Source organism: Sarcophilus harrisii, chromosome 3 (genome assembly GCF_902635505.1).
Source record: "Sarcophilus harrisii chromosome 3, mSarHar1.11, whole genome shotgun sequence".
NCBI lineage: Eukaryota > Metazoa > Chordata > Mammalia > Dasyuromorphia > Dasyuridae > Sarcophilus > Sarcophilus harrisii.
Window position 1 is genome coordinate 187,732,371 of NC_045428.1, and position 14,135 is coordinate 187,746,505.

General features: G+C 33.0%; 1 protein-coding gene across 2 annotated transcripts in view; it reads left to right on the plus strand.

Moving 5' to 3' along the window:
* The window catches only part of EPHA3 (EPH receptor A3), a 427,207-nt gene that overhangs the window by 355,046 nt on the left and 58,026 nt on the right, over nt 1-14,135 (plus strand). For both annotated transcript variants that reach the window (XM_031958855.1, XM_031958856.1), the window contains one exon: nt 1,450-1,575. In XM_031958855.1, coding sequence (XP_031814715.1) covers nt 1,450-1,575 — 126 coding nt within the window. The remainder of the gene's footprint in view (nt 1-1,449; nt 1,576-14,135) is intronic.

A 14,135-nucleotide genomic window follows, 5' to 3' on the forward strand; every position in this document is an offset into this window, starting at 1 on the left:
TCTGTAAAATGGGTGTAGCATTACTAGTACTAAGCTATTTTAAAGTACTATGTAAATTGTAATACAAATAATTGTGAACACAAAACTTTAAGAGTAACATAAGGCAGTGAATGAAAAGGCGGCTTTAGATTCGAGAATACACCTGACCCACAAATATTCACTGTAACCATGGGCAAATCATAATCCTATTAGACTTCAAATTAAAAAAGAATGGTTAATTGCTGGGAGGAACTTCTGCTATCTGAAATTACAAGAAAGCACAAATAAGAAGACAAATCCCCCAGTAATCAAATTATTATTGGTTCTATTTTTGAACAATGAAACCATAACAATAAAAAAACTCATCCTGCTTTCCAAGCAATAGTAGAAATAAAACCTAATGATCCTTTTCATATTCATTCCTAAAACTGTGGATTCTGTTTATTACTAAAATTAGGAACCTATCTGTGATTATTAGGTGCCAATAATTTTTTTCCAGTTAAAACATGTTTTTCATTTAATTACTGTTATGCATGTGTGACCATCAACAATTAAAATCAGTTCTCTGATATTCTAAGTCTTTATCTGCAAAATGAGGAAACTAGATTTATACAATATTTGAGGCATCTTCTAATACAACCAATGATCTAGTTATATTTCTAGGGGTTGATTAAGTCACTTAGTAGTCAAAGTTATTTCTGTTCTGTTAGTTTAAAAACTTTAAATTTAGACACTATAGTGTCACATCTAAATCCTTTTCACATATGTACATAAAAAAGTATTTTTGTTATTTTTGTTTCACTTAAATTTCTAAACATATCTTGAAATATTTTATCTACAGAGTTATAAAGATATCATTTTAAAATTAAGTATGTTCCTAGTGAATTTCATATTACTTTATGACAATGTATATACTGTTTGCATATAGAATTATAGAAATTTTTTCCTTGAAGGAATAACAAGGATGATTTTATAATGGCTGGACACTTCTTACAATATTTATTCAACTGCCATTTATTAATATTATGTCTGATTATTAACTACATTGACATTAATTATAATAAAGAAAATCATGCTTTTGGGGTTTTGGCCTCAATGAAATGGACAGCTGGAGTTGTGCAGATCTAGTTTACTAATGAAATAAAAGGAGATGAATTCTACTTTGTAAAATACTCAAAATTTTTTAGCCTTTACCTCTTGGTCTACCTGTTTTTTTTTTTCATGACAGAAATAGTTTTGTCCCTTTTTGAATCAAAAGTTTTTTTTTTTTTTGAATAGTGTTTGTTAATACATGACTATGTCAGTATCTGGGATATCAAGGAAAAGGTTAATGCTACTTAAATAATAACAAATGTAAAGTCTTTTATATTGATCAATAATCTGTTAATTTTTGATTTATCCCACAGATTTTCTTGATGCTAAGGACCCAGTTATAATAATGTATAATTGTCCCATTCTTTTCTTTTACAGTAAAGCTTCCAGGTCTCAGAACTTATGTAGATCCTCATACATACGAAGATCCTAACCAGGCTGTACATGAATTTGCTAAGGAGTTGGATGCCACCAATATATCCATTGATAAAGTTGTTGGAGCAGGTAAACACTATGATGTAATTCTTTTCTAAAAGTGATCAACAAAGTTTTATAGTAAAAGCAATATTTGTATCTATGTTATAACCATTATCACTATCATCATCCTTTTTATCTGTTAAGTATCTAAGTGTCAAGAGTATTGGACTTGGAATCAGGAAGATAAGGATTCCAATCTTACCTCACACACTATTGACTTCTCTTGTTTCCACATCTGTAAAATGAGGATAATAATAGCACCTACCTCAAGGAGTTGTTGCAAGGATCAAATGAGATAATAATTTTAAAGTTCTTTGCAAAACTTAAAGTGCTATAAATGCTATCTAACATCATCATCAATATTATTATCTATGAATGCATCTTATCTGTTTCTCTGTATAAAAATATACCACTATACAATGGTGAAGGCTAAATCCACTCATTTTCCTTGTACTGAATAAAATTATAGGAGACATTTTCTCTCATGAAGGTAAAAGGTTGAAATTTGAAAAAGGTGGAGATGTACTTAATAAATTTAATGATTTCAAAGGTGCCAGACTTATAGATCTGTAAACCATAACATTTATATTTAGGATCTATTCAGCTGTTTAGACAGCAGAAAAAGCAAAGCTTTTCCAAGATTACTGTGATGGTGAATCAAAAAGATGATTCCAGGGATTTACTTAGTTCCTTTTTTTTTCTTAGTTTTAAATAAACTCAATATGTAAAAATATACTTGGACAGCAAAAGATGTACTTTACAATATGATCATCAATTAGATTTTTTTAAACTTCAAGTTTCTTTAGCACACTTAAAAAAGGTGGTAATCAAAATGGAGGAGTTTTCACAAGTTTGAAAAGCATCTACTTTTCATGAATCAGAATCCATTAAGATCACTTTCCTAAAAAAACTTAGCAATTAGGAAACCAAGTCAATAAAAGAAACCTAGAGTTCCCCATATCAGTGAAGTCACAGATCCAAACTAATCTGCTTTTATCAATTAGGTAATCAATTAATCTTACAGGTATCCACCATTCCTTAATTGGCATATACATAGAACAAATACACATATGCACACTTGCATGTACACATAGATACATATATTTTTGCATTACGTGTATGCATACACATCTGTGTATAAATTGTGATATGTGTATATGTATATGTGTATTCCATTTAAAGAACGGTAGATTTCTTTAAAAACATAATTGAGATAACCAAATAATTGGTTTGTATTTTGTTTTGTTATTCTTTCACCTTTACGTGCAGTGCAGATGGAAATAGAATTCTATCATACTATGTACACTATGAAGGGATATGTAATATACACTATGTGTATTTTATAAAAATGGGGAAAATGCTAAGGAACCAAGGACTTGTTGACTATTGCCACTGGACAGCTAGGTGGTGCAGTGGATAGAATTCTCAGCCAGGAATCAGAAACACCTTTATTTAAATCCAGCCTCAGACATTTAGTAGTTGTGTGATTCTGGACAAGTTGCTTAACCCTGTTTGCTTCAATCTTCTCATCTGTAAAATGAACTGGAGAAGGAAATGGCAAACGTAGTATCTTTGTCAAAAAAAAAATCCACAAAGTCAGTTTTGACTGAAAACAATTAAGTGACACCAAAAACAATTTAAATGAAAATAAATCTCAAAGACAATGTAATATAAGTATTGGCCTATAGAGTTGGAAAAATATGTCTTCCGATTATCTCAATCAAATTATAGAAAATTATATCACTTATAATAAAGCTAGACTATCAACTGTTTTAGCTTAACAAGGAAGATTTTATTCTCAACACATATGAGTCAGAAAGGCTCTATAGAGATAGCGAAAATCTGCCTTAGAATTGGGAAGAACTGAGTTCAGATCCTGCTTCTAAAATACATGTCTTTGGATAAGTCATTCAAATTCTCAGTGTTCCAGGGTTATCTGTAAGACAGAGGTCCTTACCTTTTTTTTTTTTCTTTTTTTTGCTTAATTTGGCAGACTGGTGAAGCCAATGGAGCCTTTCTGAGAATAATGTTTTCGAATGCATAAAACAAGTGTAAAATTATAAAGGAAATACATCCTATTGAATTACAATAATAATGCATGCACATACACATACATGTAGAGAGAGTAAATTCATGATAAATTCATGAATCAATGTTTCTTTCTGAAACAGTGTAAATTTTCTCTTACTTTTTACCCTAACCTTGGATTTATTGCTATTAAATTTCATCTTATTCAATTTACTGTAATATCCTGTCCTGGAAAACATTTTTTTCTTTTTCCCTATTTTTTTAATTATACCTTTTATTTACAAGATATATGCATAGGTAATTTTTCAGCATTGACAGTTGCAAATCCTTTTGTTCCAACTTTTTCCCTCCTTCCCCCACCCCTTCCCCCAGATGGCAGGTTGACCAATATATGTTAAATATGTTAAAGTATAAGTTAAATACAATATATGTATATATGTCCAAACAGTTAATTTGTTATATAAAAAGAGTCAGACTTTGAAATAGTATACAATTGGCCTGTGAAGGAAATAAAAAATGCAGGCAGACAAAAATAGAGGGATTGGGAATTCAATGTAGTGGGGTTCATAGTCATCTCCCAGAGTTCTTTCCCTGGGTGTAGCTGATTCAGTTTATTACTGCTTTATTGGAACTGATTTGGTTCATCTTCATTGTTGAAGAAGGCCACGTCCATCAGAATTGATCATCATATAGTATTGTTGTTGAAGGATATAATGATCTTCTGCTCATTTCACTCAGCATCAGTTCATGTAAGTCTTTCCAGGCCTTTCTGAAATTATCCTGCTGGTCATTTCTTACAGAACAAGAATATTCCATAATATTCATATACCACAATTTATTCAACCATTCTCCAATTGATGGGCATCCACTCAGTTTCCAGTTTCTGTGTGACATTCATTTGTAAATATAAAATATATTCTTCTCCCACGCCAGAAGGCAACCTTTGTAAGAGAAAGAAAAAAGAAAAAGAAAAAGGAGCCCTTTAGTTAATCCAACCAACACATCAATTCTGTGTAATACTGCTTGCAGTAACACATACCAGCACTATAGCAAAAAAGGGTGGGATATGTATTTTCTTAACTCTTACTCTTGGGTCAAACTTAACATCTGACATTTAATATTGTTATTCAAAGTATGAGTTGGTCATTCCTTAAAGGAAGTTACTTTTGTTTATGTTTTTTTTTTTCCCCTTTAATTCAAACTTCAAGAGGGCTTCATGATTAATGAATATATTTTGAAACTCGGTTATAACCACATTGCCTCAGAGTCAAAACAGAGCTAATTAGGAATCTTTTTTTCTCCTTCTTTCCCCAAGGCTATAGCTATTCACTAATTATACTTCATCAAGAAGTTTTGTTTCTCACTGGTTTTAATATTGCCTCACAAGAGTGCACTGTTCTCCATCATCTTCAGTGGAAGAAGTAGCTTTGTGCCCAAAGATTTTGCAGATTTAATTTGGGAGCTTGATGGGGTGAGGGAAAAAGGAAAGAGGATTTTTAGATACAGCTAATACACATCATGAGTCTATGAGTCTCAAGATTATTCCTTAATGGCTTTTGGTTTAGGTGACTTGCTACTTTAACTAAAATGTCAAAAGTTTAAGCTTTTAGAGCATATGTATTTTTTTTTTACCTTATTTAATTCTCTCTCTCTCTTTTTTTTATTTTTTTTATTTAATAGCCTTTTATTTACAGGTTATATGCATGGGTAACTTTACAGCATTAACAATTGCCAAACCTCTTGTTCCAAGTTTTCACCTCTTACCCCCCACCCTCTCCCCTAGATGGCAGGATGACCAGTAGATGTTAAATACATTAAAATATAAATTAGATACACAATAAGTATACATGACCAAAACGTTATTTTGCTGTACAAAAAGAATCAGACTCTGAAATATTGTACAATTAGCTTGTGAAGGAAATCAAAAATGCAGGTGGGCATAAATATAGGGATTGGGAATTCAATGTAATGGTTTTTAGTCAACTCCCAGAGTTCTTTCTCTGGGCATAGCTGGTTCAGTTCATTACTGCTCCACTGGAAATGATTTGGTTGATCTCGTTGCTGAGGATGGCCAGGTCCATCAGAACTGATCATCATATAGTATTGTTGTTGAAGTATATAATGATGTATTTTTTAAAATGGGAATGTTGGAGAAATCATGCTTGTCATTAGATTTTAGCAGGAAAAGGATAAATGTGAGAGGTCAATTTCAGAGCTCTCTCTGTTTTGTAACTAGATTTACTAAAAGGTTTACTGATATTCTTAGGGAATTGTAGCATAAGTTTGAGATTTAATTATTTTGTTCTTCCTCTGTCCAAGATATATTTAGGTATATATACATATGTATCACCTCTATAGCTTTATGCTAAGATATTAAGTTGTTAGATTAAATAAAATGTCAAGTTCCAAAACATAAGCTTAAATCTAAGCATAAATTATGGTTATTTTGTTTTGTTATTTTGTAACTCAGTACTTTGTATCTCCAGTGTATCCCCAGTACCTTGAATTTTGCTGTGGGATTTCATATTCACAGTAAACATAAAGCCAAAAGTATCTCTTTCCCTATATCCCGATTCTTACTGACAAGTTAGAATCATAAAACATTAGAAAGGTATGATAGATTTCTACCCAATACATCCATCCTTTTTGTAATACATCCTTTTGATAAACAAGGAGGAACTGTTTCTAGAATTCAACTCAGATCTTCTGTAGAGATTCAACATTATGACAAATTTCTTCTCAAGATCTAATAAAAAAAATAACTGGACAATTACTCACTTGATTTGAAATATGACATAGAACACCCATACAGAGTTTCTTCACTGGGGAGTCTCAATTCCAAAGAGAGTACTGAATACTACTTTCTAAGTAAGCCCTTAATAAATTCTTCCTTGTGTGTAGCCTTCCTTCATAAAGAGAGGAAAGAAAGGTGAAAACTGTATGAAATTAAACAATAAAGTATCCTCATTTAAGGAAGTCACAGTGCACAGTGTAATGCCATCTCAGCAGATAGGCCAAATCAGGTTGAGGGTAATTAACAGGCCTACCTGAGGAATTTGGGGGGGGGGGGTCTGCCCAAGGCATATGAAGACTTTCCCATGTAGAATGGTCAAGTGAGACAATTTGTTCCAAAATCATGAAGGACGCCATCGAATATTTAGTACTTAGACATAGAAGATACCAGGGAGAGAGTTGCAGGCATGAGGGACAACTAGTGAAAATGTCCTGTCAGGAAATGAGTGTCTAAGGAACAACAAGGATGCTGTTGTCACTAAATATCCAGTACAGAGAAGAGAGGAAGGTTTCGGAAAACTGAAAAGGGAGAAGGAGGACAATTAGTGATGGATTTTAAATTCCAAATATAATATTTTGTATTTCATCCTAGAACAAGTACAGAGAGAGAGAGAGAGAGAGAGAGAGAGAGAGAGAGAGAGAAGGAAGAGAAGAAAAAGGAAAAGAGGGAGGAAAAGGAGGGAGAGAGACTTGGTCAGATCTGTGTTTAAGGAACATTCCTTTGACAGCTTAATATTAGTAAAGATATATTTCAGGGAGTAAGAACAACCAGTAACGTAATTACAATAGTCTATCCTATTAGTATAATAATAACTAACAACAATATATTATTATCTATATTATAATAGTCTATCCTCTACCTATATGAAGTGATGAAGTCCTGGCATAGGGATGGTGCCAGTGTCAGAGGAGAAAGGTATATATATATATATATATATATATATATATATATATATATATATATGAAACTCTGAAGGTAACAACAATAAGATCACTGATAGGAGTAGGGAGTAAGACAAAATGAGGAGTTGAGGGTAACACCTGGGTTTCAAGTCTGGGAGATGAAAGAAGGAAGTTGTGTCCTTAATAATATTTAAAAAGTTAGGAAGAGGGGGGAGGTTTGGGAGAAGATGTTGAGTTTAAGATGTCTATTAAACTTCTAGTTAGAAATACCCAATAGACCATTGGACATCAATAGAAATCAGGAGAGAGGTTAAGTCTGACAGAGAGATCCATAGGGATGACATGGGGGTGGAAGCTGATGAAATCACAAGTGAAAGTTTAGAGAGTAAAAAGAAGTCCCAGGATGATGCCTTAGGTAATATTCTTTATTAGTGAGTTTACTCTGGATCAAGGTCCAGCAAAGGAGCCTAAGGAGGGGACAAAGCAATGAACAGAGAAGGAGGAGAGAGCAGAGTTATGGAAACCTCAAAAGAAGATGGAATAAAAGAGAAAATAATGAGTTAAAGTCTGCAGAGAGGTCAAGAAAGATGAAGATGAAGAAAAAACATTAGAGTTGACAATTATGTGATCACTGGTGACTTTGGGGAGATCCATTTCACCTGAATTTACCCACCTTATAATTTTCTTAGTGTAGGATGCTCTGTGAATAAATATCAATCTTCCTCTATGAATACTGATCAGCAGCTTCTCTGTAATTTCTGTCTTAGAACAATGTGTGGCACTTCAATGTTAAATCACTTATTCCACATCTCATGGCCCGTAGGTGTCAGAAGCAGGACTTAAACCTGGATCTTCCTGATGTACAGGCCAGCCATAAATCTCTCTTCTAAATTCAGCATGTTTAAAACAGAACTCATTATTTTCTGTCCCCCCTCTCCAACCCTTCCTACCTTCTACCTTTTCCATTATTGTGGAGAGTAACATCAATTCTTCCAGTCCTTCAGGCTAAAAAAACTAAAAATATTCCTAGATTCCTCAACCCCATATCCAATCTGTTGCTAGCTGTTTAATCATTTTTAGCTGTGTCTGAACTCATTTGGCATTTTCTTTGCAAAAATACTAAAGTGATTTTCCATTCCCTTCTTTACTTCCTTCTCTCAGATGAGGAAACTGAAGCAAACAGGATTAAGTGACTTGCCCAGAGTCATTCAGATAATAAGTATGTGAGACCATATTTGAACTCTGGAAGATGTGTCTTCATTGCTCCAAGCCAAGCATTATCTATATCCACTGTGCCAACTAGCTGCACTATATAGGCCTTTTAATTTCATTTTTGCAATATCTCTTGAATATGCCTCCTGCTCTTCTCTGATGCTACTATTACTTTTGTGCTTGAGGTCTCATTTCCCCATGCCTGAACTATTGCAATAGCTGGTGGTTGGCCTGCCTGCTTCAAGTCTCTCCCTATTCAAATCTATCCTCCAATCATCCAGTGAATTAATTTTTTCTAAAATGTAACAGTATGCCTTTCATGATCCTTCAACTAATTTGAATCTAATTATCTTTCAAGGACATGCAAAATATGTCCGATCCCTCATTCAAACAGAGTTTGAAGTTTACTGAAATCTGTTAGAATGCAACTGGCTTTAAGAAATTATATAAGTGTTAGAATGAGGAAAAAGAAGAAAGAGCAGAAAGGGGAGGTTCTAACTAACTAGGTGAAAAGGAGGAAGAATCAGATAAGAATGGAGTTAAGTACAATTTTGAGTGTGATATTAGATCATTTCACATCTCATGACCCTCCCCCATCAATTAACCCTTCATGGGTGGAGGGAAAAGGAGGAGGGGGAGAGGCGGAGCAGAATATGACAAGATTAGAAAAGGCATTGGTTAAGGCAAAAAATGAAGAACAAGATTATCTGATTTTGTAAATCCATATCCTGTAATTGAAGAGCTTGATTCTTCAGGTCAAAAAAGGAGAAGATACACTACTTTTAATTTAGAAAAAATTAAGGATTTAAAAAAGGGTTGCACTCTTTATGGGGCTACATCCTCTTATGTTAAAATGGTACTAGATAATTTGTCTTAACCCCAAATGATTGGAAATCCATAGCTAGGACATGTTTAGAATCTGGACAAAATTTGTTGTGGCTTTTGGAGTTTTATGAATTATGTAGGATTCAAGCCCAATGCAATAGGCAAACAGGAGCTAATGTACAAATAGCTTTTGACCAACTAGCTGGTGAAGGTCAGTATGGAGAGAATTCAAAACAGATTTATTATCCCACATTTGTCTATTGCATTTAGAATCCTAGTGTTAACTCAATGGAATTGATAGAAATCATACTTGTGTAATTGGTTCACACATTAGAGCTCACACCTTTAAGAGAGTCTACACATTAGCTCACACATTAGAGTTCACAAGTTGGGAGATTTCAGAATTCAGTATGAGAGTTTACACCTCCCACAATCCCACTCTCTCAGAGGAGGACTCAACTTTTGGGTTCACACCTTTAAGAGGTCATATATAAGAAGCTCTCAGTCTCAGAGGGTCAGTTGAAGCTATTGAGAGCCAGAATTCAGTCAGGAGATTCAGAGCCAGGAGTTGAAGTTGAACTAGAGGCAGAAGCTGGCAGAAGCAAAAGACTAGCAACGAGAGCTCTCAGAACCAAAAAAAGGTAACTGGGCTATTTTGGAAGAGACAACAAAAGATTGGATTTTAACTCCAAGCTGCATTTGAGGTGATTATTTATCTGAACTGAAGCTAAGGCTGCCTCCAGAAAACCTTCCCAAGAAACCTGCTCCCAGAGAATGGATTATATTTTAGAAAAGAAGAGAACACCATAGAAATCTATAGCTCTTTTTTCATATGATGGCTAGCCAATGTACTTCATCTTTCTCTTGGGTAGTTGGATTATGAATAATATTATGAATAATTATCCTTCCTCTGCTTGAATTTTTCTAGTAACAAGGAACTAATTATCTATTAAATCAGTTAGTCAACAAGCACTCATTAAGTGCTTAATTTGGACTAGGATTTGTGCTAAGCATTAGCAATATTAAATAAATAAACAAAATAAAATAAAAGGCAAAACAAAACAAAATAGTTTTTGGTCTGGAGGAACTAACAGTCCAAAGCTAATAGCTAACAGGAAGAAATACCATGAAGACAACTATATACAACAAGATGTATACACACACACACACACACACACACACAGGATAAATAGGGGATAATCCCAGAGGGCAGGCATTAAGATTAAGGGGACCTGAGAAGGATTTATTGCAGAAGGTGAGACTTTAGCTGAGACTTAAAGGAAGCCAGAAAGCACAGATAAAGAATGAGATCATTACATTCACTGCATTTATCACAATCCCATTCCAATTTTGGATAACAAGTGTGTTCTGTATGTATCACATCTTAAAATGAAAAATTTTAAAAATATTTACTTCCTTCCATGAAAAGAAGTACTGCAATTTCTTATATTTGTCCTAAAGATACCATATCCTTGCCTTCAAGGCCATCTGTAGTGATTAGGGAAAATGTGGTCTGCAAATCAAGAAATAAAAATGTTTTTAGTGAAGAAGTTTAAATCATATAAGTAAAATCAAGTTTTGGTAGATTCATTATCATCTTTATGGACATAAATAAAATTATGGGAATATGAACTGGTACATTAAAAAAAAAAACTAACTGGTATTCAACAAAAATTTATTAAGCAACTACCACATTATGTCAGGTGTTAGACATGCAAAGATTTAATTAGATTAAGTTCTAGCCCTTAAGGAGCTCTGCTAAAAATTGACTGAATATACTGAATCATAGCAGTTGAGAATTTGGAGGAAACTTCAGTAATTATCAAGTTCAACCCATATATTAAAGGAACCATCCATTTTAACATACCTAATCAGTCATTGAACCCTTAGAGATTTTCAAGAAGAGGGATCTACTATCTCTTTTGATAGACAATAGAGTTGTCTATTCTATTTTTTGACAACTCTGTCAATCAATTTTTCTTGACACCAAGCTTAGATTTCTGTTTCACCCACTAGAGTACAAAAGAACAAATCTTTTCCCTTCTTTATATAATCACCTTTTAACTATTTGAATGCATCTATCCTGTTTCCCTTAATTTTTTCCAAGTCTTATTCTCTTCAACTCATGGTCATATGTTATGGAATACCACCTTATTTTCTTTCTTTTTACTCTTCAGATTACTAATTTATTTCTAAAACCAAAGTGTCCAGAACTGAATATAACACTACAGAGGAAGCCTCATTTCCCTATTCCCAGAAGTCAATGCAGGATAATTAGATCAGCCCCCTTCTTATGGAGATGTGGAAGTAATTGAAATTAGCAGAAAGAGCTAGAATTATTGATAAATCTCTGAGTGTAGGCCCTGATATCAAAGGAATTCTATTAATCATTATATTGATCCTTTTCTGTTTTAGTTATTGGTGTACTCCTCATTTGGGAGTATGCTCAGTTTAGATATATTTATTTTTAAAAGGTTCTGAATCCCTTTGTCTATCTTAGTATAAAACCATATAGACACTTACCACTTAGGAAAAGACTAAGTCTATGAAAATGGCCCAAGTTCTTGAGATATAGTTGTGCAACTTTATTTCCCATGGCCCCCAAAATATGTAACTCAAGGATGTTGAGATATGCATATCTATTTGTATTCTTTTGTTTGAGTGAATGTTCCATGAATGATTTATATACACTTAATAAGATCAGTTTAAAAATTGGGATCACATGGAATTGATTTCACTCTCAGATATTCAGTGACACACCATGACCTCAGCCCCAGACAAAATATAATACTAAAAAATCAAACAAAAACATTTAATCAAGATAGAAATAAATAATAAAAGAATGTAAATAGTAGCCCATATTTCTAAATTTGTACAATATATGTTTCCACTTCTTTTTCTACAAGGGATATTGAAAATGAGCTCCTTCCAGACAATCAGCTCCAGTAAAGGAAGGCCTAAGTTTAGTCTCTGAAAACTAACTTATTTCTAAATACACAGTTATCTTTTATCAGTACAGAAGTGACCAAATATCATTGAATATAACTCAAAAGTATCCACTTAAAGACAGTCTTAATTTTACATTTTAAAGTTATATTATCAGTCAGAAACTAATTTGTTGATGTTAAAATATATCATAATAGAAGAAATTAAGTTAAATTCTTATACTATTGTTTTCAGTAAGCCTAATGAACATCACAAACTCTATTAGAAATGGCCTCTAGTCTGTGGAAAGCTTATAAAATGTAATCTTTTGTACCACTTATCAATTATATACTCAAAAATTTAGCTTTCCAGCAAATTAAATGAATTGTCTTTGATTTTAAAACCTTATGATTTTACTTAGCATATTCTCATTCAAAAAAAGTAGCCACTAAGTGAAATGAGCAGAACCAGGAGATCATTATACACTTCAACAACAATACTATATGAGGATTAATTCTGATGGAAATGTCTATCTTCAGCAATGAGAGGATCTAAATTAGTTCCAATTGATCAGTGATGAACAGAACCAGCTACACCCAGCAAAAGAGCACTGGGAAATGATTGTGGACCACAACATAGCATTTGCACTCTCTGTTATTTGCTTACATTTTTGTTTTTCTTCCTAGGTTATTTTTACCTTCTTTCTAAATTCTATTTTTCTTATGTAACAAGATAACTGTATAAATATGTATACATATATTGTATTTAACATATACTTTAACATGTTTAACATGCATGGGACTGCCTGCCATCTGGGGTGGGAGTGTGTGGAAGGAAGGAGAGGAAAGTTGGAACAGAAAGTTTTGACCCTTGGGTCAGTGTTGAAAAATTACCCATGCATATGTTTTTTTTTTTCAATAAAAAGCTATAATAAAACCAGTTCCAAATGTTCAGTGATGAAGAGAACCATCTACACCCAGAGAGAGGATTGTGGGAACTGAGTGTGGATCACAATATGGCATTCACAATCTTTCTGTTGATGTTTGCTTGCATTTTATTTTCTTTTTCAGGTTTTATTTTTCTTCTTGATCCAATTTTTCTTGTGCATCAAGATAACTGTATAAATTTGTATATATATATATATGTGTGTGTGTGTATGATTTAACATATATGTTAACATATTTAACATGTATTGGACTACCTGCCATCTAGGGGAGGACTGGGGAAAGGAGAGCAAAATTTGGAACAGAAAGTTTTGTAAGGGTCAATGTTGAAAAATTACTCATACATATGTTTTGTAAATTAAAAGCTTCAATTTTTAAAAAAGGAGCCACTATTTCTCATAGTAATAACTATTATTATGTTATTACTATGAGAAATAAAATATATTACAAGAGGATTAATAAAATTCTATCTATAAGAATAATGTTTCAATAGCATCAAATATTTTAAATATTATTTTTTATCTGTGGAATAGTTAAAAGAATCTATAGCTTAGGTATATGATTATTTTACATTATTTGTTTAGTGTTGTTGAGTCTTGCATATTTTCAATGGAGACATGAAAAAGGGAGGTATTATACAATTTCTCTATGCCCCATATGTAATATGCTATATTTCATACCATTATGTCACATTTCTGCTTAGCATCTCAGACAATTTTATAGCTAATATCTCAGTAATCCTTCAAAACTCCTATAAAGTAAATCAGTAGCAGATGTTATCCTTCTCATTTTTCAGAGAAGTTCAATGACAAGTTCAAATGCCTATCTACATGAAAATAATGTAGCTGAATATCTGAAATAGTGATGAGGGCTCAATCCATGACAGAAGTGGTAGGTAGGAGATATCTCTAGAGACAATGGCAATTTCCTGAACAGGAGAAGAAAAGTCTAGTGTAG